General features: G+C 42.6%; 1 protein-coding gene across 1 annotated transcript in view; it reads left to right on the plus strand.

Annotated features, from left to right (window-relative positions):
• Nucleotides 1-27,157, plus strand: part of col7a1l (collagen type VII alpha 1-like) — a 432,947-nt gene that overhangs the window by 134,893 nt on the left and 270,897 nt on the right. The window contains exons 33-45 of the mRNA XM_087999395.1: nucleotides 3,352-3,378; nucleotides 6,546-6,599; nucleotides 6,811-6,882; nucleotides 12,122-12,181; nucleotides 13,058-13,093; nucleotides 13,535-13,579; nucleotides 16,087-16,122; nucleotides 16,283-16,327; nucleotides 17,687-17,722; nucleotides 17,819-17,854; nucleotides 19,404-19,436; nucleotides 20,466-20,537; nucleotides 22,249-22,308. Coding sequence (XP_087855521.1) covers nucleotides 3,352-3,378; nucleotides 6,546-6,599; nucleotides 6,811-6,882; nucleotides 12,122-12,181; nucleotides 13,058-13,093; nucleotides 13,535-13,579; nucleotides 16,087-16,122; nucleotides 16,283-16,327; nucleotides 17,687-17,722; nucleotides 17,819-17,854; nucleotides 19,404-19,436; nucleotides 20,466-20,537; nucleotides 22,249-22,308 — 612 coding nt within the window. The remainder of the gene's footprint in view (nucleotides 1-3,351; nucleotides 3,379-6,545; nucleotides 6,600-6,810; nucleotides 6,883-12,121; nucleotides 12,182-13,057; nucleotides 13,094-13,534; nucleotides 13,580-16,086; nucleotides 16,123-16,282; nucleotides 16,328-17,686; nucleotides 17,723-17,818; nucleotides 17,855-19,403; nucleotides 19,437-20,465; nucleotides 20,538-22,248; nucleotides 22,309-27,157) is intronic.

Below are 27,157 nucleotides of genomic sequence, written 5' to 3' on the forward strand. Positions count from 1 at the left end.
ACGGTCTTTGCGAAAAGTGGATGGGGTGGGGAGGGAAATATATCCTGGTGGTGGGGTCTGTTTGTAGGTGGCAGAAGTGGCAGAGGTTGGTGGGGTGGAAGATGAGGACCGGGGGATTCTGTCCTTGTTGTAATTGGATAGATGGCATTCGAGGGCGGAGGTTCAGGAAGTGGATGAGATATGCTGAGGGCATCATCAACCACGTGGGAGGGGCAATTGCGATCTTTAAAGAAGGAGGCCATCTGGCGTATTCTGTGGTGGAACTGGTCCTCCTGGGAACAGATGCAGCGGAGGTGGAGGAATTGGGAATAAGGGAAAGCATTTTTGCAGGAGGAAGGATGGGAGGAGGTGTAATCCAGGTATCTGTGGAGTTGGTGAGTTTGTAGAAAATGTCAGTGTTGAGTTGGAGATGGAGAGGTCCAGGAAGGGGGGAGAGGTGCCTGAGATGGTCCAGGTGAATTTAAGGTCGGGGTGGAATGCGTTGGTGAAGTTGAACTGTTCAACCTCCTCCTTTGGAGCACAAGGCGGTGCCGATGCACTCATCAACGTAGCGGAGAAAAAGGTGGGGAGTGGTGCTGGTGTAACTGCAGAAGATATTTTTAATAGGTGGATGCTACCTGACCAACTGTGCTTTCCCAGCACCACACTCTTGATTCTAATGTCCAGTAGCTGCAGTACTCACTTTCGCCTAGGGAATATAAAGAGTTTAACTCCTTGACACTGAAGGTATGTGGGTAGAATTCCAGGTAAGGAAATTGCTTGTAATTTAGATGGATCTGGAATCCAGTGGTGTTCTCATGCATCTGCTGTCCTTGTCCTTCTAACTGGTTGAAACTGGTTGATGGAGTTCAACCCTGCCAAGTGTGAGGTTGTCCATTTTGGAAAGACAAATAAGAATGCGGAATACAGGGTTAACGGTAGGGTTCTTAGTGAGGTGGAGGAACAGAGGGATCTTGGGGTCTATGTTCATAGATCTTTGAAAGTTGCCATTCAGGTGGATAGAGCTTGTAAGAAGGCCTATGGTGTATTAGCGTTCTTTAGCAGAGGGATTGAATTTAAGAGTCGTGAAGTGATGTTGCAACTGTACAGGACTTTGGTTAGGCCACATTTGGAGTACTGTGTGCAGTTCTGGTCGCCTCACTTTAGGAAAGATGTGGAAGCTTTGGAGAGGGTGCAGAGAAGATTTACCAGGATGTTGCCTGGAATGGAGAATAGGTCGTACGAGGATACGTTGAGAGTGCTAGGCCTTTTCTCGTTGGAACGGCGAAGGATGAGGGGTGACTTGATAGAGGTTTATAAGATGATCAGAGGAATAGATAGAGTAGACAGTCAGAAACTTTTTCCCCGGGTGCAACAGAGTGTTACAAGGGGACATAAATTTAAGGTGAAGGATGGAAGGTATAGGGGAGATGTCAGGGGTGGGTTCTTTACCCAGAGAGTGGTGGGGGCATGGAATGCGCTGCCTGTGGGAGTGGTAGAGTCAGAATCTTTGGTGACCTTTAAGCGGCAATTGGATAGGTACATGGATGGGTGCTTAAGCTAGGACAAATGTTCGGCACAACCTCGTGGGACGAAGGGTCTGTTCTGTGCTGTATTGTTCTATGTTCTATCACAGATTTGGAAGGTGCCATCAAGTAAATTCTCTTGGTTGATTGTTGATCATCAGTCCTTTTCTTCATGTCCATGATTTTAATAACTAATCAATTTAAAAAATGTTCAAAGAAATATAAAGCCTAACTTCTTTTTAAATCTCTCAGGATTGATATTCTGAATGCTGCTCATACCTGTGTCTGGGACATTCATTTTTAATCCCTGCAAACTCTGGGGCAATCCTGGCTACATCCTGAACATAGGATCATATTAATTTGATCTAACGATGGGATGTGGGCATTGCATTTGTTGCCCATCCCTATTTGTTGCCCATCCCTATATGTTGCCCATCCCTATTTGTTTCCCATCCCTATTTGCCCTGAATGGCTTGCCAGGCCTTTTTGGAAGCCAGATAAGACTGCATTGCTGTGGCTGTGGAGTCATAGGTAGACCAGAGCCACAGCTATAAAAAATAGAGGCAAGTTCTCATGGTTGTGACTATTGAAACTGATATTATATTCCTGATTTATTAATCAAATGTAATTTCAGCCAGCTGTCATTTGAACCCACGACATCAAAGCATTAAATTGAGTCATTTGGATTACTAGCCCAGTGCTATGACTACTGTGCCACCATCTCTCTTTCAATTACCCAAATGTTGAGGTGCTGGTGTTGGACTGGGGTGGACAAAGTCAGAAGTCAAATGACACCAGATTATGTTCTAACAGGTTTATTTGAAATCACAAGCTTTCAGAGCACTGCTCCTACGTCAGGAATTTTACCTGATGAAGGAGCAGCATTCCAAAAGCTTGTGATTTCAAATAAACCTGTTGGACTATAACCTGGTGACATGTGACTTCTGACTTCAAATTATTTTAAATAACTCAGGTTCATTATTTATGATCTACTCCATCCTGTGCTGAAAACAACCAACCAGGTGTAAGTTAGTGATCGAGGTTTTGTCTTTGTGTGACAGTACGTTGCGGGTGATAGTGAGTTGACTGCCTGATTCTCATCTGTTGGTATTGTTGTTTCTATTGAAGCTAATGGGGAGAGATGTGAAATGGGCAGCAGATTCACTATCTCCAGATTCACTATACAGTTTACAGCAAAGTCTTAAATTATGTTTGGTAACTGTTGACTGAAAAACTGCAAAAGTTCTTATCGTCTAAAATTGTCAAACTGAATATTGAATGTTGAAGGTTACAGCATAATAAATTGAAGGCTGAGACACTGTTCCTCGATCTTTCAGTGAACTAGGAAGGTTAATTACCCACAACATAATAAGTGAATAGTTCATTAAAGCAATAGAGGATAATGCCTTTTGAAGAAATTGTTGTCAAGATTCCTCTGAATTAATGTAAGTTTATTTGGCCCAGTAATAGAATTTAATTTTTAAAGTGTCCCACCCCAAGTTTGCAGGACAAAAGAATTTGCATTTGCAATCACTCAGACTTCACTTTACTCAGCCCCAACAATTTGTATTGATACCTCAGGAGTGAGATATTGGTATACATGGAAATTGGCAAAACAGTTGTGGGAGAAGAGGTTCTTTAATGCTGCATGTTGGTTTGCATTTTGACCAGGGCATACTGACTACATAAAAAACTCAGGAGCTGTCCTGTTGCTTACTGAAGGTTTCCAGGAGAGCCACTCCTGCCATAATTAGGTCCCAGGGAGATGGGGCCACTTTGCTCCGTCATTACATTTACCATTATTTTTCAGCATCTTATCAATTGAACTGTCAATTGTATCTTCCAGGGTGAGCCAGGAGCTTCTGGTACTCGGGTAAGTAATCATTTATTTTATCTTCTCTACTTAAAAACAGCAACAGACTTCCCTCAGGGCATGAAACCTGTTCATAATGCCTGGAGAACAAGGGGAACTAACTACAGTGCACTGATTTGGAGGAACAGATAGTTCAGGAATGACAAAGTTGCTGTTCTGAACACAGACTCTCCTTCCCACACTGACTGCACCAGCTCCTCCAAGTTCCCCCTCTCTCCAGATCTTGCTGCTCCTCCAGAGACAGAATCTATGTTTAGAGAAACAGCAAGGATTAGAGGGAGGTCACTTGCTGATAGGTGTTGCGCTGGTCTTGCTGGTCACACGTAGGAGGCCTTTGGCTGCATTACCAGACACTGCTTTGACCAGATACTTGATCACTAGTCTGACCTGCTCACCATCCACCATTTTGATGAAGGCAGAGGAAAATAAGAACAAAGTGGAGGCCAAAACTTAGATGCAATTAGGAGTGAGATTGTTGATGGGGTTGCAGTCTTTACTAGCCTGGAGCTGGGCCTGGGCTTGGCAGAGTGGGGATGGTCTGTACTGGGTGGCAAAAGGATTGTTGGTGTGTAATGGGGAGGGTGTGAGGATCCTAACTGGGCTGGCAGAATGCATTAGACAGGGTGAGATTCAGGGGTATTTACTGGGTAGCAGATAGGATGGTGGACTGTACCCGGATGGGGTTGAGATGTACCAAGCTATGGCTAAGATGGGAATGGAAGTACAAGTAAGAGTGAGACTGTGAGTCACTATCGGGCTAGAGTGATACAGAATTATTGTGGGCCATCTACTGCTCTGGATGAACACCTTTGTTTAAAGGTGGGAACTGAGTCCAGATTATCTTGGGAATACACTTGTACCCTTCCTTCAGTTTGAGAGGATCCTTTACACAGTCCTTTGAACACTGGACTATGATGGGCCAAGTGATATATGGAATGTAAGTGAGGGGTGCTATTCTTTGGGTGAATATGGTTGCTCTCATTCCCTCATTGTTGCATCAATCAGAAGCTTGAATGTTTTATTGTAAATGCAGGATTTTTGTTCACACAACTGTATAATATTCATTTTGGAAAATAAGTTGTGGGGAGAGAAAGCACAAGGCTGAAAGTCCACCTAGGGATAATATATTCACGTTTGCTGTGAGCTCCAGGCAATCTATTCTCAGGCCATTCACGTGTAATAAGTTGCTCAGAGGGACCAGAGCAATGCCGAATCTGGTTTGCTCTCTGTGAGAGTAATTTTAATCTCACTTGGCAGGTGAGAAACAGATAAGGTAAAACAGCCGCTCAGTTTTACTGCAGCCCAACTTTACTTTCCGTTGAAATCAAAAGCTTGGTTTAGAATGGGTGGACAATCCAATGCTGGTGGTTTCTTGTCTGAGATTAAATTAAAATTATCCACTAGGCAGCACGGTGGCTCAGTAGTTAGCACTGCTGCCTCACAGGACCAAGGACCTGGGTTCAATTCCAGCCTCGGGTGACTGTCTGTGTGGAGTTTGCACATTCTCCCTGTGTCTGTGTGAGTTTGCTCTGGTTTCCTCCCATAATCCAAAGATGTCAGGTTAGGTGAATTGGTCATGCTAAATTACCCAAAGTGTTAGGGATGTGTAGGTTAGGTGCATTAGTCAGGGTAAATGTAGAGTAATAGGGTAGGGGAAATGGGTCTGGGGGGGGTTGCTCTTCGGGAGGGGTCAGTGTGGACTTGTTGGGCCAAAGGGCCTGTTTCCATACTGTAGGATTACTATTCTATTCTATAATTTCTCATCCACCATACAGGGGTTGATAAAACTTTGTCTTTTTTTCCAAACTTTCTATCTCAATAAATAAATAAAAATCCTACTTCAAAGAGATTTCCAAATCTAGATTTTGTTCTCATGTCTTTGAGTAGGCCTTGAGCCCAAAATTTTATGACTCTGATGTGTCAGCAAATGCTGAATAAAGATAGTGCTGATTTTATGTTCAACCTAAGACATTTGTTAACTTTATTTTGATGAAATGTGAAATAGGTGATCATTTTCAAGAATTCAAAGAAGAATGAAAGTTACAAATAATGTTAAACCTGATTTTGAGAAGAGCCTCCAGAGACACGGGTTCAATTCCCGCCTCAGGCGACTGACTGTGTGGAGTTTGCACGTTCTCCCCGTGTCTGTATGGGTTTCCTCCGGGTGCTCCGGTTTCCTCCCACAGTCCAAAGATGTGCAGGTCAGGTGAATTGGCCATGCTAAATTGTCCGTAGTGTTAGGTAAGGAGTAAATGTAGGGGTATGGGTGGGTTGCGCTTCGGCGGGGCGGTGTGGACTTGTTGGGCCGAAGGGCCTGTTTCCATACTGTAAGTAATCTAATCTAATCTAACCTCTTTCTTCAATGAATGCTTATTAAATTGGAAAATCCACCAAATAAAACAAAATGGATGTAAAGCTTCACATTAAAAAACATACAGTAAGAAAGTATGATAGGAGAATGAGTACACTACAAAGATTGTGATGATCAATTGCTAGGGGTTTCTCATCTTTAATACTTTTTATTCAGCTATGACTTATCTTAAATTGACATTTCTGTATTAGAAACCCACTGCTTCCAAATTCAAAGCAAAATATGAGCACTTTAAATGGTGATATTGACTGCAATAAAACAATTGTTCCTAAGACTGTTGTCAAAGTATGTAAGTAGACATTAACACTTTTCCACCGCAGGAAGAAGTAGAGGCTAAAACATGTTTTCCAGAAGGAATTAAACAAAGTTCTTAGAGCTAAATGATCTGGGGGGAGAACAGGAACAGGGGACTGAGTTGGATAATAGCCATGATCACATTGAGGCAGTCTTCAAGGGCTGAATGACCTTATCCTACCCTCCTGATAATATTTATTACAGGAAGCAGTTAACATATCTCTGTTTCCTACTTCCATATCCCAGCACTCTTCTCCTTATATTTACTAATCAACCTGTTCAGAGGTATTATTTCACATCTCTGAAGCAAGGGGGTTTTAAACCAGGATCTCCTGTCATAGATGTAGGGACACCTACCACTTCAACCCAAAAAGGCCCCAAATAATTGTCCTTGATCTTCAATTAAACAATGCTTGTCACCTGTGCACATTAATTATATAATTAGCATGTAATTAACATAATATTTTATCCAGTCATAATTGCATATCTGCTTAATTAACAGGGTCAACGTGGGAAACCTGGCCTGAAAGGTGATAAGGGAGATAACGGAATTCCTGTAAGTTTTCGCTCCATATAGAATCTTCTCAATGGTGAATGGGGAGATGCAGTACTCTGATACAGCCAGAAGGACAGCCATTGTAATAGTGGTGGCCATCCAGTAATCTGAGCTATGATCACAATCAGGAATAAAGCTTGTGAATATTGAAGACCTGGAAGGTGTTAAATTATTGCAAGAATAAACATTTGTTACTCATTTTTCTGTTCAGGGAGTTGCTGGTTTGCCTGGACCAATTGGACTTGATGGAACTCCTGGGGCCCCAGGGTCCAAAGGGGAACAGGTAGCAGACTCTTTTCAGTTCCAGTATTTCAACATTTGCATGTTCTTAACTTGGGCTCAAATTCATGGAGTACACCTCATTGTTCTTTCTGAAACTGTAACCCATTCCCCTCACAGTATGGCTAGGAAGGAATGGAGGAACAGGAAGAAGCCATTTAGCCCTTTGAGCCTGTTCTGCTATGCAGCAGATCAGTGTTGATCTGTACCTGAACTTCATCTACTTGCCTTAGTTCAATGACTTGGAATACCCTCATATGGTTAATGCTTCCCACTCTTGTATTAAGTAGTAAAGGTCAGGAGGATTCCTGGTCACTACTGAGTCAATTGATGACGGCATGGTTTTAATTAAAGACATTAAAACAATGACTGCAAGCTGGGAACATGGAAAACCTCATTGATTAGTACCCAGCTCAGAATGCCTTATGTCAGTGGGTAGAGATCAGAGTATCAGCAATACCCTGCCCACTTAAGTTGCTAATCAGTACTTGCAGTCCAGGTACACAGGTGAGAATAGGCTACTTATTGCTAGGGCTAAGAAGATATCTGCTGAATGAAATTTATCCTTTCTTTTACCACAAGTCTTCGCTGATTGATGATGTCACTTCTGCCCCCATCATGGCCACTCCCACAGCCACTTCCGGCCCTCACATCATCGCCGATGCCACACGCTCAGTGACTTCCGCCACCCCTACTGCCGTGTCTGCCACCATTTCCGACCCCACCAGCGCCACTCACCTGCATTCTGCTGACACGCCCCCCACAGACCCCACTGTCACTATCCCCACCCCCCAGAACCCCGAGGGGAACACTACCCCTGCTCATGGCTCTACCCCCATTCCCCCCACCATCACACCCACTCCAGGTACTGGCTCCGACCCCACTCCCAGCTCTATACCCACACCAGCTCCCAGCTCCCAGCCCTGCCGAGTTTTCACCATCCCTCCAGACCTCCCCCTCACTGAGGACGAACGATCAGTCCTCAGCAAAGGACTCACCTTTGTCCCTCTCCGTCCACGCATCAATGAATTTAATACACGCCGTGACATCGAACAATTCTTCCGTCGCCTCCGCCTCCGAGCTTACTTTCACAATCAGGACTCCCGCCCACCTTCCGAGGACCCCTTCGCCCACCTCCAACACACTGCATCCACCTGGACACCCCGCGCTGGCCTATTACCTGCCCTCGACCTCTTCATTTCCAACTGCCGCCGGGACATTAACCGCCTCAACCTGTCGACCCCCCTCCCCCACTCCAACCTCTCACCCTCACAACGCGCAGCCGTCCAATCCCTCTGCTCCAATCCTGACCTCACCATCAAGCCAGCGGACAAAGGGGGCGCAGTGGTAGTCTGGCGCACTGACCTCTACATCGCTGAAGCCAAACGCCAACTCGAGGACACCTCTTCCTACCGCCCCCTTGACCATGACCCCACCCCCCATCACCAAACCATCATCTCCCAGACCATACAGAACCTCATCACCTCAGGAGATCTCCCACCCACAGCTTCCAACCTCATAGTCCGGGAACCCCGCACTGCTCGGCTCTACCTCCTTCCCAAGATCCACAAGCCTGACCACCCTGGCCGACCCATTGTCTCAGCATGCTCCTGCCCCACTGAACTCATCTCTACCTACCTCGACACTGTCCTATTCCCCCCTAGTCGAGGAACTCCCCACATACGTTCGAGACACCACCCACGCCCTCCACCTCCTCCAAGACTTCCGTTTCCCCGGCCCCCAACACCTCATCTTCACCATGGATATCCAATCCCTCTACACCTCCATCCGCCATGACCAGGGCCTTCAAGCCCTCCGTTTTTTCCTCTCCAGACGTTCCCAACAGTACCCCTCCACCGACACTCTCATTCGTTTGGCCGAACTGGTCCTCACCCTTAACAATTTCTCCTTTGAATCCTCCCACTTCCTCCAGACCAAAGGAGTAGCCATGGGCACACGTATGGGCCCCAGCTATGCCTGTCTCTTTGTTGGCTACGTAGAGCAGTTGATCTTCCGTAATTACACCGGCACCACTCCCCACCTCTTCCTCCGCTACATTGATGACTGCATTGGCGCCACCTCGTGCTCCCGCGAGGAGGTTGAGCAATTCATCAACTTCACCAACACATTCCACCCTGACCTTAAATTTACCTGGACCATCTCTGACACCTCCCTCCCCTTCCTGGACCTCTCCATCTCCATCAGTGACGACCGACTTGACACTGACATTTTCTACAAACCCACCGACTCCCACAGCTACCTGGATTATACCTCTTCCCAACCTACCTCTTGCAAAAATGCCATCCCGTATTCCCAATTCCTCCGCCTCCGCCGTATCTGCTCCCAGGAGGAGCGGTTCCACCACAGAACACACCAGATGGCCTCCTTCTTTAGAGACCGCAATTTCCCTTCCCACGTGGTTAAAGATGCCCTCCAACGCATCTCATCCACATCCCGCACCTCCGCCCTCAGACCCAACCCCTCCAACCGCAACAAGGACAGAACGCCCCTGGTGCTCACCTTCCACCCTACCAACCTTCGCATAAACCAAATCATCCGCCGACATTTCCGCCACCTCCAAACAGACCCCACCACCAGGGATATATTTCCCTCCCCACCCCTCTCCACCTTCCGCAAAGACCGTTCCCTCCGTGACTACCTGGTCAGGTCCACGCCCCCCTACAACCCACCCTCCCATCCTGGCACTTTCCCTTGCCACATCAGGAACTGTAAAACCTGCGCCCATACCTCCTCCCTCACCTCTATCCAAGGCCCCAAAGGAGCTTTCCACATCCATCAAAGTTTTACCTGCACATCCACTAATATCATCTATTGTATCCGTTGCTCCCGATGCGGTCTCCTCTACATTGGGGAGACTGGGCGCCTCCTAGCAGAGCGCTTTAGGGAACATCTCTGAGACACCCGCACCAATCAACCAAATCGCCCAGTGGCTCAACATTTCAACTCCCCCTCCCATTCTGCCGAGGATATGGAGGTGCTGGGCCTCCTCCACCGCCGCTCCCTCACCACCAGATGCCTGGAGGAAGAACGCCTCATCTTCCGCCTCGGAACACTTCAACCCCAGGGCATCAATGTGGATTTCAACAGTTTCCTCATTTCCCCTTCCCCCACCTCATCCTAGCTTCTAACCTCCAGCAACTCGATCCCCTGACCTGTCCGGACTTGTCCGACCTGCCCAGCTCCTTTTCCACCTATCCACTCCACCCTCTCCTCCCTGACCGATCACCTTCATCTCCTTCCCCACTGACCTATTGTACTCTATGCCACTCTCTCCCCACCCCCACCCTCCTCTAGCTTATCTCTCCACGCTTCAGGCTCTCTGCCTTTATTCCTGATGAAGGGCTTTTGCCCGAAACGTCGATTTTGCCTGTCCTCGGATGCTGCCTGAATTGCTGTGCTCTTCCAGCACCACTGATCCAGAGGCTCCTTCAGAATGTCAAACCTATCTCAGTGGGATAGTACTTGTGTCTCTGAATCAACGGGTATCGATTCAGTTAGCACTTCAGACACTCGAGCTCTTAATCTAGGCTGATACTCTAATGCAGTATTGACGGAGCCCTGCACTGTCAAAGGCACTTTCAGTTGGATGAAATGTTAAAACAAGGTTAATTCTTTCTCACAATTTAACACAAAATATTCAATGGAACTATTTGAAGAAGAACACAGTTGTTTTCTCTTGAGTCCTAGTAATATTTATCACTCAACCAGTAGCAATGAAATGTTTCGAATCCGAACTTGCACCAGACTTGAAACGTTAATTCTGTTTCTCTCTCCACAGATGCTGCAAGACCTGCTGAGTTTGTCCAGCATTCTCTGTGTTTGATTCAGATTTCCAACATCCGCAGTATTTTGTTTTTAATCAATAATGCCTAGATGTGTACAAATTAGCTGTTACATTCCTTAAACAGGCACTACGCCTCAAAAATATTTAATTCAATGTGAAGCACTTCCATTTGTCCTGAAGTACAGAAAGGTGGTGTATAAATTGAAGATAATCTATTTATTCTCTTGAAAATCAAAGAATCTAAATGACACAGTCACGTCTGGCTGGAATTTTATTCCTGATGAAGGGCTTTTGCCTGAAACGTCGATTTCGAAGCTCCTTGGATGCTGCCTGAACTGCTGTGCTCTTCCAGCACCACTAATCCAGAATCTGGTTTCCAGCATCTGCAGTCATTGTTTTTACCTCGTGGAATTTTATTAGCCCCTTAGCTGTGAGCTGGGATAGTTGGCAAAATGGTCCAGAAAGCATTTGCTGCCTGATACCTTCCAGGTTCCACGATGGGAAAGTTGGCAGTTTGACTTTTGCTACACATTCAACTAAGCCATTTAAGTTCTTCATTAAGGTCCTCTTTTTGCTTCCACTGGCACTTGCCCACATCATGGAGGGCTTGATGCCAAATGAACAGGCTATCCAACAAAACTTTGCAGCCTCTCAGCACACTCCAAGGCACATCTTGAATGGGTTATTGGCCATGGGGAGCAGTAGCCATCTCCCTTGGACATGGCTTTGCTTACCCACTGTGGTCATGACTGCTACCACCACTCCCTCACTACTGATCACCAGGACATGCTCCACTTGCCTTCTCTTGCCATTTCCTTACAGCTGTAGCCTCAGTACTTTGAGCAGTGGCATCGCTACAGTCACTGAACTGTTGGCATTGTGACTGAGCTGGCTGCTCTTAGGGTTTAGCTACTGTTCTTAATGGAGATGACAACCACCTGGTACATACCTCCCAAGGCTTGCCATTCTTCTGAAAATTCAAACTGTAAGTGCTTATCTACTGATCAGTTCTGGTGGCACTGCCTTCATCCAAATGGGGCTGAGCCATCCAGAGCTGATGCTGCAATGTTTCCCTCCTTGAGAACTCAATAGTTCGTGATCAGCACTCAGCATCTCAGTAATTTACATTTAAAATGGGCTGCCCCCCCATTTGACAAGTTTCAATTCAAAGTAATGGCTATTATTTTTTTCCCTGTAAAATAACGTTATACTGTATTAAGGATTACAATCTGACTTGGTAATGTTACATTTGAAAGTGGCTAGGCACTGATCCCTGATCTCATGATCCAAACATCCCTGGGTGATAGGTTGTCTCTTAATTGGTAAGATGAATGGTTTCACACATAACGACTACACCATTACACAGTTGACAAATTTGTTAGTGGTGAATCATGCTTTTGCTGAAGAAAATTAATTTTGGTGATGAATTATCTTTTAGGGTGTTGATGGGATTGGCATCCCAGGAATACCAGGACAGAATGGATTTCAAGGAGAGAAGGTACAATAGCTGATTCTGTCCTGACAACCATCACTGGAAATCAGCAAATGTATTGCATATGTAATGTGCCTAGGCAATCGTCCAGAAAGGGTCATGTTTGATTCAACAACAGATAACAAACCTTTTGATCTAAATGTGCAACCTCATGCATCAATAAAGCTTTTTTCTTTATTATCATCTTGACCCTTGTAATACTGCAAGTCTAAATGCTCCAAGCAGTTTGAGTGATCAAAAATGAGAGGGCATTAATATAAGATTATATGTAAATGTTACCTGATGTCTGTGGAACATCTAGATATGTTTTTAACTACATTATGAACAACTACCTGAGAAAATGGAAAACACCAAAGATGGACTGATTGGCAAAATGACCTGCTTCTACACTATACTTCTGATGTAACAAGGAGACTACATGTGTAGGTGAAAAGGAAAATAACTGAAATAACAAATAGCGCCAGCTTTGAATTCATTTGGCATATAGATTAAACAGACTATATAATTAATCATCAGACCTACAAGAATTTGAGAAGCTACATGAATGTTTTGGGGATGGAGTCCCCAGCATAAGCATTGATTCCATTGACCAGTGCATCTCCCTTTTAAAAACAAAACTTTTCATTAGCTTTTAAGGTGGTATTTCGAATTTCAGTTGAAAGCCCAGTCTCAAAAGCCTAGTCCATCATATTTTGACCAGATGAATATTCTGCATGTTGGATAGAATGAGACTCTGCTGTAAGTTTGGTTGCCCATAGTCTTTGAAATGTGATGGTCCAAGAAAATTCCAGAATTGGCTCCATTTTTTGTACTTGTGAAGTAAGTCTTTGGTTATTGTGATATTTCCTTGATTATGAACTAATGAATGTCATGTTGTTTTAGGGAACGATTGGACCCCCAGGGATCCCAGGCCACAAGGCAAGTATTTAATATTTCTTCATAAACATCTTTAAAGATTAGAAGCAGGCCAACATCACAGCTTCTGACACAATCCTGTCTACCTGGATGTAAATCTATGCTTCTCTTTTATTTTAATTAACAAAATATTTACTTGTGTCTTCCACATGTATAACTCACAAATACTATTTTCATGTAAGTCGTGCATAGCAACTAGTTCCAGCATTTTCTATTTTTACTTCAGATTTTCAATACCCACAGCATTTTGTCTTTTTTGAAGAGGTCCACAGAATATTTGACCAGCCATCCCTGCTCCCAAAGTCTCCCTATTCCTGGATTTCTATTCGTTCCCTACCAGAATTAGGATGGTTAAATCCTTCTTAAGGAAGTGTTCATTCACATCAGTTGGGCATCAGAAATTTATTGAGCCAGCATTTTACTGATTCATGCTCTTTACTTTAGGGTAATCAAGGGGAAAAAGGGAGAGATGGAGAGGTTGGCCAAAAGGTAAGAGTTGTGGAGGCAACATGTAAATCAGACTATTGTTTATGCTGATGGCTTTGCAAACTTGAACACTTGCAGAAACCCTGTAAATAGGCTAGTGCTCCATACTGGAATATCGTCAATGTGACACTTAGCTTTGAGCTGACTGCACTGAGTTAATGACAAAGACCACACCTCAACTTTTCATAAGGAGCTAACAAACTTCCAGAACAGGAAAAGATCACTAGACTCAACAATAGTCCTTTTTTGATTAAATTTGACTCCATCTCATCATATCTTTATCATTCTCTCTTCAGATCTGCATAAAGTTATTATTTGGATTCACTTATACTGTCTTCCTTGCAGCTTCTCATAGAAAGGCAATAATAATTCTCAAGTATAACAATTTCTTTTTTTAACTCTCAGTGATGGCTTTTCACCACTAGCCTTGATTTTCAAGCTCTCCTGACTTAACTCCATAATTTCTTAAAAAAATTTAGCTCATCCAAAACTCTTGTTGCCTTTATCGTATTATAGATTAGAGTGGTGCTGGAAAAGCACAGCAGTTCAGGCAGCATCCGAGGAGCAGGAAAATCAACGTTTCAGGCAAAAGCCCTTTATCAGGAATAGAGGCAGAGTGCCTGCAGGGTGGAGAGATAAATGAGAGGAGGGTGGGGGTGGGGAGAAAGTTTTGATGAAATCATCCGACGACATTTCCGCCACCTCCAAACAGACCCCACCACCAGGGATATATTTCCCTGCTTACCCCTTTCCGCCTTCCGCAAAGACCATTCCCTCCGTGACTACTTGGTCAGGTCCACGCCCCCCAACAACCCACCCTCCCGTCCTGGCACCTTCCCCTGCCACTGCAGGAATTGAAAACCCTGCGCCCACACTTCCTCCCTCACCTCCATCCAAGGCCCCGAAGGAACCTTCCATATCCATCAAAGTTTTACCTGCACATCCACCAATATCATTTATTGTATCCGTTGCTCCTGATGCCGTCTCCTCTACATTGGGGAGACTGGACACCTCCTAGTAGAGTGCTTTAGGGAACATCTCTGGGACACCTGCACAAATCAACCACACCGCCCTGTGGCCCAACATTTCAACTCCCCCTCCCACTCAGCCGAGGACATGGAGGTCCTGGGCCTCCTTCACCGCCGCTCCCTCACCACCCAACGCCTGGAGGAAGAACACCTCATCTTCTACCTCGGAATACTTCAACCCCAGGGCATCAATGTGGACTTCACCAGTTTCCTCATTTCCCCTTCCCCCACCTCACCCCAGTTCCAAACTTCCAGCTCAGCACCGTCCCCATGACTTGTTCTACCTGCCTACCTTCCTTTCCACCTATCCACTCCACCCTCCTCTCTGACCTATCACCTTCACCCCCACCCCTATTCACCCACTGTACTCTTTTGCTACCTTATCCCATCCTCCTCTCTGACCTATCGCCTCCATATATTCAATGCAAGTTGTTATTATTATCCTTATTACCATAGTGGCATTTGAATCTTTCCTGAGTGAATAGTTTGCCTGGATAATCTTATCCCAGCCCCATTTTATAATATTCAAATTTATTTTAGGTCATCTAAATTCCCAATGCCTGAGTGTATCTTCATAGTTGAAAGATATGGAGTTGGTCAGTTAGGGCTGAAGTGAGGAGAAATGTCTTTACCCAGAAAGTAGTGAATCCATGGAATTCTCTGTCACACAAAAGAGTTGAGGCCAAAACATTGAACGTTTCAGGAAGGAATTAGGTATAGATGTTAGGGCTAAAGGGATCAAAGGGTGTTGGGATGAAAGCTACTTAATTGGATGATCAGTCATGATCATATTAAATGACAGAGCAGGCTCAAAGGACCAAGTGACCTATTTCTAGTCCTGTCTTAATGTTTCCCTCATGATCATATGTATACTCTCTCCCAGAATGTTTTGAAGTCAGACACTAATTGGCAAAAATGTAAGATTTTCACATGCCCCATCAATTCTTAAAATAGGAAAACAGATGAGCAATGCCCGTCAACCTATTATTTCTCACCCTTCCCTTCTCTCATCACACCATCTAATTGGCTCTGGCCTGATTCTGAGATTTGTTTTTATTCTTGCTACTTGGTATAGGACCATAGAAGCATAGAATATTTATAGCATTGGAGGTAACCTGTTGAAGTCCAAACCTTTCCAATTTTTTCCCAAGCATGCAAATTTTAAAGATAGTACTTAAAATAACTTATCAGTGCCAATGGCAAAACACTTGTTTTGAGTTAGATTTATTGCAGTTGCAGCGGGTTTACTTTGAGCATTCTCTCTTTCGATGAAGATGCTGTCATATGAACTCACTAATTCCATTTTACTTTGAATGGATTAATATTTCACGAAGCAGATGAGAGAGGAATTTGGTACAATCATGTTAAATATGTAACATTCTGACAGATTATCTATCCCTGATGTATTGTTCAGTTTTGCTAAGAATGATTCTGCACTTTCTCTCTGTTAGTGAATCTAACATCTCCTTTTGAATCATATAGGGGAAACGAGGAATTAAAGGAGATAGAGGGGAAAAGGTAAGAAAATGGACAAAGCATAATTTTATCACTTAACTTGTGTATAGTATAACAATGTTTAGCAACATTGATATTGTGGAGAAAAAAAAAGAGGTATTTGCCTACTCAGTGAATGGAAAATTTTGCACTAATTCTCAACATTTTTTCATAATATCTTTAGGGAGACCGTGGAGAAACTGGGGAACCAGGACCACGAGGAATTGCTGTAAGAAAATGTCATTTCCCTTCATTTCTAATGATTCTTTTTAGCATCATAATCTACATTGCCCATTACTTGTAGTCAGAGGGTCTTTTTTCATGAGCTCATGGAATGTTAACATCACTGGCAAAATCAGCATTTGTTGCCCATCCCTAACTGCCCTTCAATGTGGTAGTGAGCTACTTCCTTTGACTGCTGCATTCTGTCTGGTGTAGGCACACTTACAGTGCTGTCAGGAAGGGAGATTCAGATTTTTGACTCAGGTGGCCATGAAAGAATGGCGATATAGTTCCAAATCAAGGTACTGTGTAACTGAGGGTCACTTTCACATGGTAGTGTTCCCATACATTTGCTGCTCTTCCAATAGTAGAGATCACAAGTTTGGAAGTGTTTTAGAAGGAGGCTTTGCAAATTACTCCCGTGCATTTTGTAAATGAAACACATAGCTGTCATTGTATGTCACTGAAGAAAGATTGAAGATTTAATGTTTGGAATGCCAATCATGTAAGCTGCTTTGGTCTGAACAGTGTTGAACTTCTTGAATGTTGTTGGGGCAGCACTCATCCAGGCAAATAAAGAGGACAGTCTGTTCTGATATAATGCAATAGTTCCATTCTTGTGCAATCTCGCGTTCTAAGAAAATTGTGCAAAAACAGCACCATTTAAACTAATGGGGCCGGAATCACGTTATAGCCAATACAGGTAAGGAAAGTTCACGTTCTACAAATAATGGTCTAAATTCTTCAATCACGTTAAAGCCAATTTGTGTTGAAGAAACGTGCAGAACAGACTGTACTCCAATACAAATCTTTCTTGTGCCTTGTAGATAGTGCATAGGCTTTGGGGGATCTGGAAATGATGCACTTGTAGATCTTGGTACTCAGAAATCCTTCTAGGAAGTGTGGTATTTAGACTGAGCAGGTAGGGAGAGTTTGATGATTTGTTAGGTTCAAACAGTGCAGTATCTATGAATGCTGAAATCAAGATTCTGCTTTGATTTGTAATCCTGGAGTTTTCCTAATCTGCGGACATAATGTGAAATAAAGTGGGAAAGATGAGGAAGGGATCAACTTTCCAAATTGGAGAAAAGAGTATCACATCCCCTGGCACATCTCCACTTATAGAAATGGGAGTTGTCAGTCTGCAGGTTGTTAGTGATCCAACCCCCTTGTTGGAAGTTGATTAACTTGACAGAATCTTTGTTTACAAAAGACTGCTATTTTTTGCAGTTGAGTATTTTGCAGTTCACATGATTGCTAGACTGGGTTATTATACATTTAATTTAGAAAGATCCTTAATGTTGTCTGATTTTTAAAAAAAATTCCTCTCCCTCACTCAATCTTTCTTGGTTCTCTTTTTTAACAGGGACTCCCAGGCCCTATTGGGTTGAAAGGAAATACAGTAAGTGAATTGTGTAATACTGCTGCCATATTTGAACTGATTAAATCAGAGCACTGAACTGGGATATCATTGTTGTTCCATTTGGTTTTCTGATAGGGAAGCAGAGGCTTGCCAGGAGATCCAGCTAAAGGGGTAACTATTGTATTTCATAACACATTTAATGAATTGATGTTTTTCTCTCTCTCTGCTTCTTTCTTAATTCTCACTTTCTCCTTCTTAAGACCACTCTTTAAAACCTACCGTTTTGACCAAGCTTTAAATAGCCAGGCTTGGTTTCTCCGTATATGGCTTGATGCCAAATTAAGTTTCAAATTCAAAGGAAGAATTCAAATTCAGATTCATAGAACTAAGATTCAAATCCAGTAAAGAAAGTAATTGTCTTTGAATCATTTCTTTATCAGAGAGTGTCTTTCACATGTCCATTCTCCTGTGAAATAAATTAATACTTACCTTGAACCTCATTTATTTGAAGCATCTTAATTTGAAATCCTCCTTGCAATTCATTGCTGTTGCAAGTTTACATCAAATGGCTAGTTTACAATTGCTCAACATCTTAAAGGGCTATGATGGACAAAAAAGAGAAGATATTCCAAGATCGTCTGTACATAACAGAAGTGATTTTTAAAAATTGCAACGCCTCATCTTCCGCCTCGGAACACTTCAACCCCAGGGCATCAATGTGGATTTCAACAGCTTCCTCATTTCCCCTTCCCCCACCTCATCCTAGTTTCTAACCTCCAGCAACACGATCCCTTTGACTTGTCCGGACTTGTCTGACCTGCCCAGCTCCTTTTCCACCTATCCACTCCACCCTCTCCTCCCTGACCTATCACCTCCATCTCCTCCCCCACTGACCTATTGTACTCTATGCTACTCTATCCCCACCCCCACCCTCCTCTAGCTTATCTCTCCACGCTTCAGGCTCTCTGCCTTTATTCCTGATGAAGGGCTTTTGCCCGAAACGTCGATTTTGCCTGTCCTCGGATGCTGCCTGAATTGCTGTGCTCTTCCAGCACCACTGATCCAGAATCTGGTTTCCAGCATCTGCAGTCATTGTTTTTACCTCCATACTGTACTGGTCTATGACTCTAGATCACAATTATGAATAACTTTAAACAAGAGCATGAATCAGGAAATTAATGTTCTGTGATGTTCTTGCAGTTGGCTGTTCTGGCAGAATTTCTTTTTGCAAAAGCTTACATGCAGGTTGATGTTCACTGATGAAGGAGCAATGCTTCGAAAGCTAGTGTGCTTCCAATTAAACCTGTTGGACTATAACCTGGTGTTGTGTGATTTTTAATGGTGTTGTTGAAGGCACAGTTTATGATTCCTGTAGACTGGGAATTACTCCATGATGAGTTCCTCTTTGTCCAACAGCAGTTTTCGGCACATTCTGTGACAATAACAGCCATCTTAAGTCCAACAAGTGCCCATGTAAAATATAATGAATAAATAAATATAGTTTTATAAAACAAATTTTGAATTTCTCTTCTTGCCTTTTAGTAATCACCAGGCTTTTTTGAAAAGTTACATTATGTCCTGATGCATTACAGAAATATAGATCTATTTATTCAATCATAAGAAATTAATGTAAATCACCTCTGTTATGTACATAGGATCATGAATTTATTATTTGTATTATTAATACAAAACTTTTAATTATCTATTTTATTCAAATTAGATAATAGGACCAACCGGGCCTAAAGGTGCCAGAGTAAGTACAGTTCACATCTTTGCACTACATGTTGTAATTGGCCATTTTGTTTGTGGATATGACCTTCTATAAGGAGTTAAGAATTAGTTGATGTGTGGCACATTGAATTACGAACTCTAGTCAAATGTTGTCTTGGAAGTTTAATAAATGTCCTCCCTTCCATTGACTCTTGATTGTTTTCAATAATATCATAATTAATAATTGAAAGTGTTCAAGGGAAATGAAAAAAAGCAATTTCTTGTAAATACCTCAGATATATTCTCTCTGGATTGCTCTCAGCAGCTTCCAGAAGATCAATCTTTAATTTCTGGAGATTTGTCAACCTTCAAGACAAAATTTATTATAGCAACCATTTGAAATGTTGGCCTTTCCTTCCAACATCTCTGGTTAATTACAATCCAACAGCATAACAGCTGTGCGTGGAGGTAGTATAAGTATGCACTAAGTTTTTATCACCTATGCAGGACAAGATTAAATATGTATATATATTTCTAAAGCCTCATCTTGTGGGAGTTGATTGTCATTCAGATGATATCCAGCACAAGTGAAAGAAGCTGAACTTTTCATTTTATGCTGTGTATTAAGACTACCACTCCGATGTAAGTGATCTGTGCCTGTTTGCCACCTGCTCCACAGGAACAATAGGACCTTGACCATACGCACACAAACAAACCAAAAAAGCCAGATTACAAACTGATCATTGAAATACCCATTAAAAACAACCTTCATGTTCCTCATATCAAAACATTGGAGTTAAATATTAAATATGGAAATGAGCACAAAATATGTGGTACTTTGGTAGCCAATGATCACAGATTATATTCAACACAGAAAGGCCAATAAAACGGTACCAGATATTTTTGAAGAGAATTCCATTCAGTCCTACTCCCCTGCTGTTTCCTAATGTTCTCCATTATCTTCTAATAATTTTCCTCCATAATTGATAGTTTCCTTTTAAAAGATCTTGTTCAATTTGTTTCTACTAACCTGTCAGGTGATAATAAGAATGTGTTTCTGATCTCGTGTCAGGGAGATATTGGACCACCTGGACCCATGGGACCCAAAGGTGAACAAGGGGTTCAAGGGATTGAAGGTGAAAAGGTATTTACATCATTTATGTGATTATCCAACAGGCTTTGCACATGAATGTAAACACAGCTTTAAGTGAAACTGACTCTGAATTCAATACAGTGTGTTGCAGTGCCAGCTGGCTAGGTCGGCAAATGATAGCTAGAAGCATATGTGCAATGACAGCACTATACCAAGATATTGTAGCCACTCTTTACAGGGTGTTGCAAGGAAACCAGGGTAATACGTATGGCTGATTGTAGTCTGGCAGAACAGGATTCTAGGCCTCTTTGATTAAAGTGTCATACTTAGTGCTCCTTCCTTCATGTTCCAGTCCTACCAGTTACACTTTTGCTAAATGAATCAGGTGGGTGCCTCATTTATTAATTATGCAAATTGAACCCTATTTACAATGTTGACGTACATTGAATGTGGCACATTGCCTGCCTATCTGTACAAGTCAGTGAGTGGCCTAACTGATTGCCTTTAAAAAGACCACTGGAAGGTCACTCATGAAACAGTGTGATCCAGACCCAGCACTAATAAGATTCTGAGCCATGTCTGTATGTCAACATAGGAGAAATGGCAAAGAAACAGGCCATTTGGCCCAATCAGTCCATACAACGTCCAGGCTCCAATTGCAACTTCTTGCATCTTCTTTCATCTATCTTCACAATTTCCTATTCCATTCTCTCTCGGATGCGTGTCCAGGTTTTCCTTAAATACATCTAACAATTCAATTCAACTGTTTCACATTCACACTATTCTTTGGGTAAATGAGTTCCTTCTGAATTTCCTGTTCGATTTCTTAATATCTGTCTTATATTGATTATCTCTAATTATGCTCTTCCCTACAAGAAACAATATTTACTTTGTATCCCCATTATCAAGATCTTTTATAATTTTGAAGACCTATTTTAGGATTCCAATCTGCCTTCTTTCTGTCAATAGAAAAGAAACCTTGACTGTCTTTTTTATTGTTATGTCCATACATTTCAGGTATCATTCCTGTAAATATTCTCTGCACTTTCCCTAAATGCCTCATCCCAGGCCCTTCTCCTAAAGGCTCAGCATGAATATCACAGCATTTCTGCCCTCCCAAAACTCTGTGCTGCACTGGGATGTCCAATCAGTCCATACAGAAGGAGTCTAGCACCCTAATATTGACCCTGAAACCATTGTCAATTGTCAGAAAGACCCATCTGCTTGTCTAATGCCCTTTATGGAGGGAAATCTGCCATCCTTAAAACAAAGGTCTGGCTGACATGTGACTCTAGAACCACAGCATTGTGGTTGACTCTTAACTGCCCTCTGGGCAATTAGGGATGGACACTAAATGCTAGCATAACCAATGATGCCCACAAACCATTAATGAATAAAAGAAAATTGCTCTAGTACCCAGTACCAAAAGATTTTCTTTACTTGCAACTCAGCAGGAACAAGATCCTGGAGATAATTGATTGTTGAGCAATACTCAGTTAGGGGGTAATAACATCATCAAGAGGGTAAGGGGGTTGACTTCAAGTGTGCACATTGTTGGTGGCACGTTCATGTTTTGAACACTTTCGATGAATGCTACCAGCGACTCCTGCCTGGCACTGAGAAGTAAACCCTCCTCAAGAGCAGACACAGTAGCTCTTTTTCCATTTAGACTACTGTTACTCTTTGCACTTTCCAAGATCCTTTTAATTACCTGTAGAAGCTGCATTTTTTTTCTGAACTGTATTATGTTTGTTTTCAAAAGGGAAGCCCAGGATTTGGAATTCCTGGTCAGCCTGGTCTTAAAGGTGAACCAGGTGAAAGGGTAAGTAACAGAAACGTTCCATCAGGCAAACAGCTTTGTACCAACAGTCGTGGCATGTACACTGTAGATTTATTTTTCTAACCTATTAGCTGATAGTGTGCATCATATACTTTGCAGTTAGCCCATAACATCTAATACTGAAGAAGGGCTTATGCCCGAAACGTCGATTCTCCTGTTCCCTGGATGCTGCCTGACCTGCTGCGCTGTTCCAGCAACACATTTTCAGCTCTGATCTCCAGCATCTGCAGACCTCACTTTCTCCTCCATAACATCTAATAGACTGCTAACTCTATTAGTTTTATCTGAACTGAACTTCAGAAATTGAAGGCTGTGGGTTATGTGCTGTCCATTTAAATCCTGAGTTTGAATATAAGTCAGGCAAATAAGATTTGTCATTTTGTTTCTCACTTAAAGGCTAATGGAAACAATATTGAGCAATCAGAATGTTTTTTCCAATAGATGAGGACTCATCAAAAGAAATGGTCCCTCTTTTCTACTGACCAAACTAACATATTAATTCATATAACTCCCATTTAACATTACCCTTTATCTATTCAGTACTCATGACAGCCATAGGAGAGCCGATGTTGGAAATCAAACATGTCATATGTACAGGTAAAAGATGGGTCATTTTACTCTATTTAAACATGTTATATCTGACTTGGAAGTGCTTGATGCCAACACAGGCACTGGAGAAATAATAGTTTTTCCTCCTTAGTTGTCTGCTAGTTGATGTTTTAAGGAGAAGTGGTGCTTCTTGTTTGTTGCTCATCTTTTGACCATTCCACATTTGATTACTGGTTTGTGCCAAGTTACAGGATATCAGACAGAAATGGGAGTTGGAGATAATCTCCTCTAACTCTGGAACTCTCTTAAATACCAATGGTCCTCTCTTCCTCACCTTTTGTGTGGTCCCAATTAAAATTGCTTCAACCTGGATGCTTGTGCCTTCAGTTGTGTATAAGCCGCCCTCAAACTCTGGAATTTGCTCCCTCCATCTCTGCACCTCTCTACCTTGTTTTCCATCTGTAAGTCACCTCTTAAAACTTCCCTCTTTAAGTAACAACAACTTATATTTATAAAGCAACTTTTAATGTAATGAACTATCCAAGGCAATTCACATGGGTATTATAAAACAAAGAATGACACTGATCCACATAATGATAATATGGCAGATAACCAAAAGCTCAGCTAAAGATAGAAATGTTGGTGAGATAGAATTGATCATCAGCATTCATGTCTAAACTAACACTGAATGATGTTTGAATGAAGTTGCCAAGGTGCCATGTGTGGATGAGAAATGGGTATAAAGGGTTGCTGCAAGGAGTCATTTTGGTGGACACCAGAGGTAACACCAGAGGATAAGAAACCATTGCAAGTGATTCACTGGCCACAGTCCGATAAGGATGGACCTATAGAAGAACCCAGTTGGACAAGAGTGGAGAAGCAGTGGAGGAATGTGGTGTGGTCAACCAAGTCAAAAACTGCAAACAAGTCAGGAAGAATAAGGAGGAAAGGTTTATCTTTGTCGTAATCAAATACGATGTGATATGGAACTTTAGTAAGAATCATTTTGGCACTGTGATGGAGCAAAAATCCAATTGAGGGACAAAGCTTTCAGTCACCTTAACTAATAACTATTTGGCTCAGTGTCATAGTTTGTTTTATAAAGCTCTTGTGAAGCTTTGTGGAATGATTTGTTGTATTTATAGTGCCACATAAATATATTCCGAGGCTTTTCAAAATTATTCTTTCATGGAGCGAGAGCACCACGAGCTAGGCCAGCATTTGTTGACTATCCCATATTGCCCTTCAGAAGATGGTGCTGAGCTGCCTTCTTTAACTATTGCAGTCCATATGATGTAGCTTCTTCTTCACCTACTTTTACTTCTCCTCTTCCTCTTCCTCCATCATTCTTCTCCATCACCTACAGTGCCTCCCAGTTTCACAATGTCTTGATTTTGCAATTCGTATCCTTGTTTTCAAATCCCTCCATAGTATCAACTCCCTCCCTATTTCAATATCCACCTCTAGCCCTCAAAATCAGCATAGTCTTCCATTTCTGATCTCTTGCAGATTCCTGGTTTAAATCACTTTGACATTGAAGGACATTTCTTCAGCTGCCTAGGCTATAAAGTCTGGAATTCCTTCCCGAGGCCATTCATCCTTCTACCTTTATCTCTGTCTCCCAGTTGAGGACACTCTTTAAAATCTACCTCTTTGACCAAGCTTTGGTCACCTCTTTTTTGTAACTTGATATCAAATTTTATTTGTTAATGATCCTGTGATGCATCTTGGGATGCTTTACTATGTTAAAGGAGCTATATAAATATAAGTTCTTGTTATTCTAAAGGAAACAAGAACAGTATTTTACATTTTTACAATTGACAAATATCATGGAAATTACAGTATTATTACAGCAGTTCTTAAAGATTGGAAGGTAGATAATGTATTCCAGTATTTAAAAAGGAAGTAGAGAGACAACAGGAAACTATAGATTAGTAAGTCTGATGTCAATAGTGAAAAAATGCTAGAGTCTATTATCAAGGATTTTATAGCAGAGCACTTCAAAAGCAGTGGGGGAATCAGGCACAATCAGCATGGAGTTACAAAAGGGAAATCATGTTTGACAAATCTATTGGAATTCTTTGAGAATGTGTTCAGTAGAGTTGATCAAGGGAGCCAGTGGATGTGTTGTATTTGGACTTTCAGAAAGCTTTTGACAAGTCCCACATAAGAGTTTAATGTGTAAAATTAAAGCACGTGGGATTGGGGACAGTGTAAGGAGACAGATGGAAATTTGATTGGCAGACATGCAACACAGAGTAAGAAAAACAGACTTGGCTTGGCTTTGAGTTGAGGTCAACTAGGAGAAAGTAAGGACTGCCGATGCTGGAGACCAGAGTTGAAAAATGTGGTGCTGGAAAAACACAGCAGGCCAGGCAGCATCCGAGGAGCAGGAGAATCAAGGAGAACTGAGGAGCATGAGCCTGAAGAAGGGCTTATGCCCGAAACGTTGGCTTTGAGTTGAGGAGAGGAGAGGAGGGAAGGGAAGAAATGAAAACAAAAAGAGGGTAGTAAGGTTTGATTCCAGCCATGGGTGACTGTGCAGAATTTGCATGTTCCACCCATGTCAGAATGAAACCGGGTGCTCCGGTTTTCTCCCACAGTCCAAAGATGGGCAGGTTAGATGGATAGGCTGCACTAGAATTGTGCATAGTGACCAGGGATTTACAGGCTTGGTGGGTGAGCCGAGGTAAATGTGGGGTTACAGGGATAGGGTGGAGGGCTGGTCGGGGTGGGAGGGTCTTTGGAAGATTAGTGTGAATTTGATGGGTTGAATGGCCTCTTTCTGCACTGTAGGGATTAGATGATTCTATTAAAAAAAAGGCTCTTGTTTTTAATGGTAGGCAATGACTAATGGGATACCAGACGGATCAATACCAGGACCTCAGCTATTCACAATATATGTTCCTAATTTAGATGAGGAAACTAAAAGTAATATCTCAAAATTAGCAGATGACACAAAGCTATGTGGAAGTGTAAGCTGGAAGGAGGATGCAGAAATGTTGCAGTGTGATTTGGACAGGCTGAGTGAGTGAGCAAATACATGGCAGATGCAGAATAGTGTGAATAAATATGAGGTTATCCACTTTCATAGCAAAAATAGAAAGGCAGATTTTATTTGACTGTCTGCAAATTGAGAGACAAGAATATTCAATGAGACCTGGTGTTCTCATGCACCAATCACTGAAAGTTAGCACCGAGGTGCAGCACTCAGTAAAAAAGACAAACTGAACATTGGCCTTCAAAGTGAGATGATTCAAATACAGGAATATGGATGTCTTGCTGCAATTATACAATGCACCAAGGTGAAGGCACACTTGGAGTGTGCAGTTGTGTGTAGTTTTGGTCCGGTTATATTTCCTCTTGCTACAGAGGGAGTGCAGTGAAGGTTTACCAAATTGACATAAAGGGAGAGGACTGACGTGTAAGGAGAGATTTAGTTAATTAGGATTATATTCACTGGAGTTTAGAAGAATAGTGGGGGGGTGGGGTGGGATCTCACAGAAACCTATAAAATTCTAACAGGACTAGACAAGTTAGATGCAAGAAGGATGCTTCCAATGACGGAGAAGTCCAGAACCAGAGCTAATAATTTAAGAATAATGGGCGAACCTTTTAGGACTGAGGTGAGGAGAAACATCTTAACCCAGAAAGTAGTGAGCCTGTGGAATTCACTACCACAGAAAGTGGTTGAGGCCAAAACATTATGGTGTTCTCAAGAAAGAGGTAGGTACACCTGTTGTGGCTAAAGGGATAGAATCCATACAGCACAGAAAGAAGCCATTTGGCCCATCGAGTCTGCAGTGACCCTCCAAACAGCATTCAACTTACACCCAGCAACACCCCATCCCCATCCCCATGAGACCATATTTACTATGGCTTGTTCAACTAGCCCACACTTTCCCGGATGCTACAGAGCAATTTAGCATGTCCAATCCACCTAACCTGCACATCTTTGGACTGTGAGAGGAAACTGGAGCACCCAGCGGAAACCCACGCAGACACAGGGAGATTGTGCAAACTCCACACAGACAGTCACCTGGGGCAGGAATTGAACTTGGGTCCTTGACGCTGTGAGACTGCAGTGCTAGTAACTGAGTCACTTTGCTGCTCTGTCAACAGGTACGGTGGAAGAGCAGGATTAGGGTATAGTTTTGAAGATCAGTCATGATCATATTGAACAGCAGAATAGATTTGAGTGGCTGAATGGCTTTCTCCTGCTCTAATCTTCTATCTGCTCTATTTATTATTTTATCACATGCGATGGAAAAAAAATTGCAAA

This window comes from Chiloscyllium plagiosum, unplaced genomic scaffold (genome assembly GCF_037043375.1).
Source record: "Chiloscyllium plagiosum isolate Xiang-an unplaced genomic scaffold, Cpla_swu_hap1 HiC_scaffold_23, whole genome shotgun sequence".
In the NCBI taxonomy this organism is placed as follows: Eukaryota; Metazoa; Chordata; class Chondrichthyes; order Orectolobiformes; family Hemiscylliidae; genus Chiloscyllium; species Chiloscyllium plagiosum.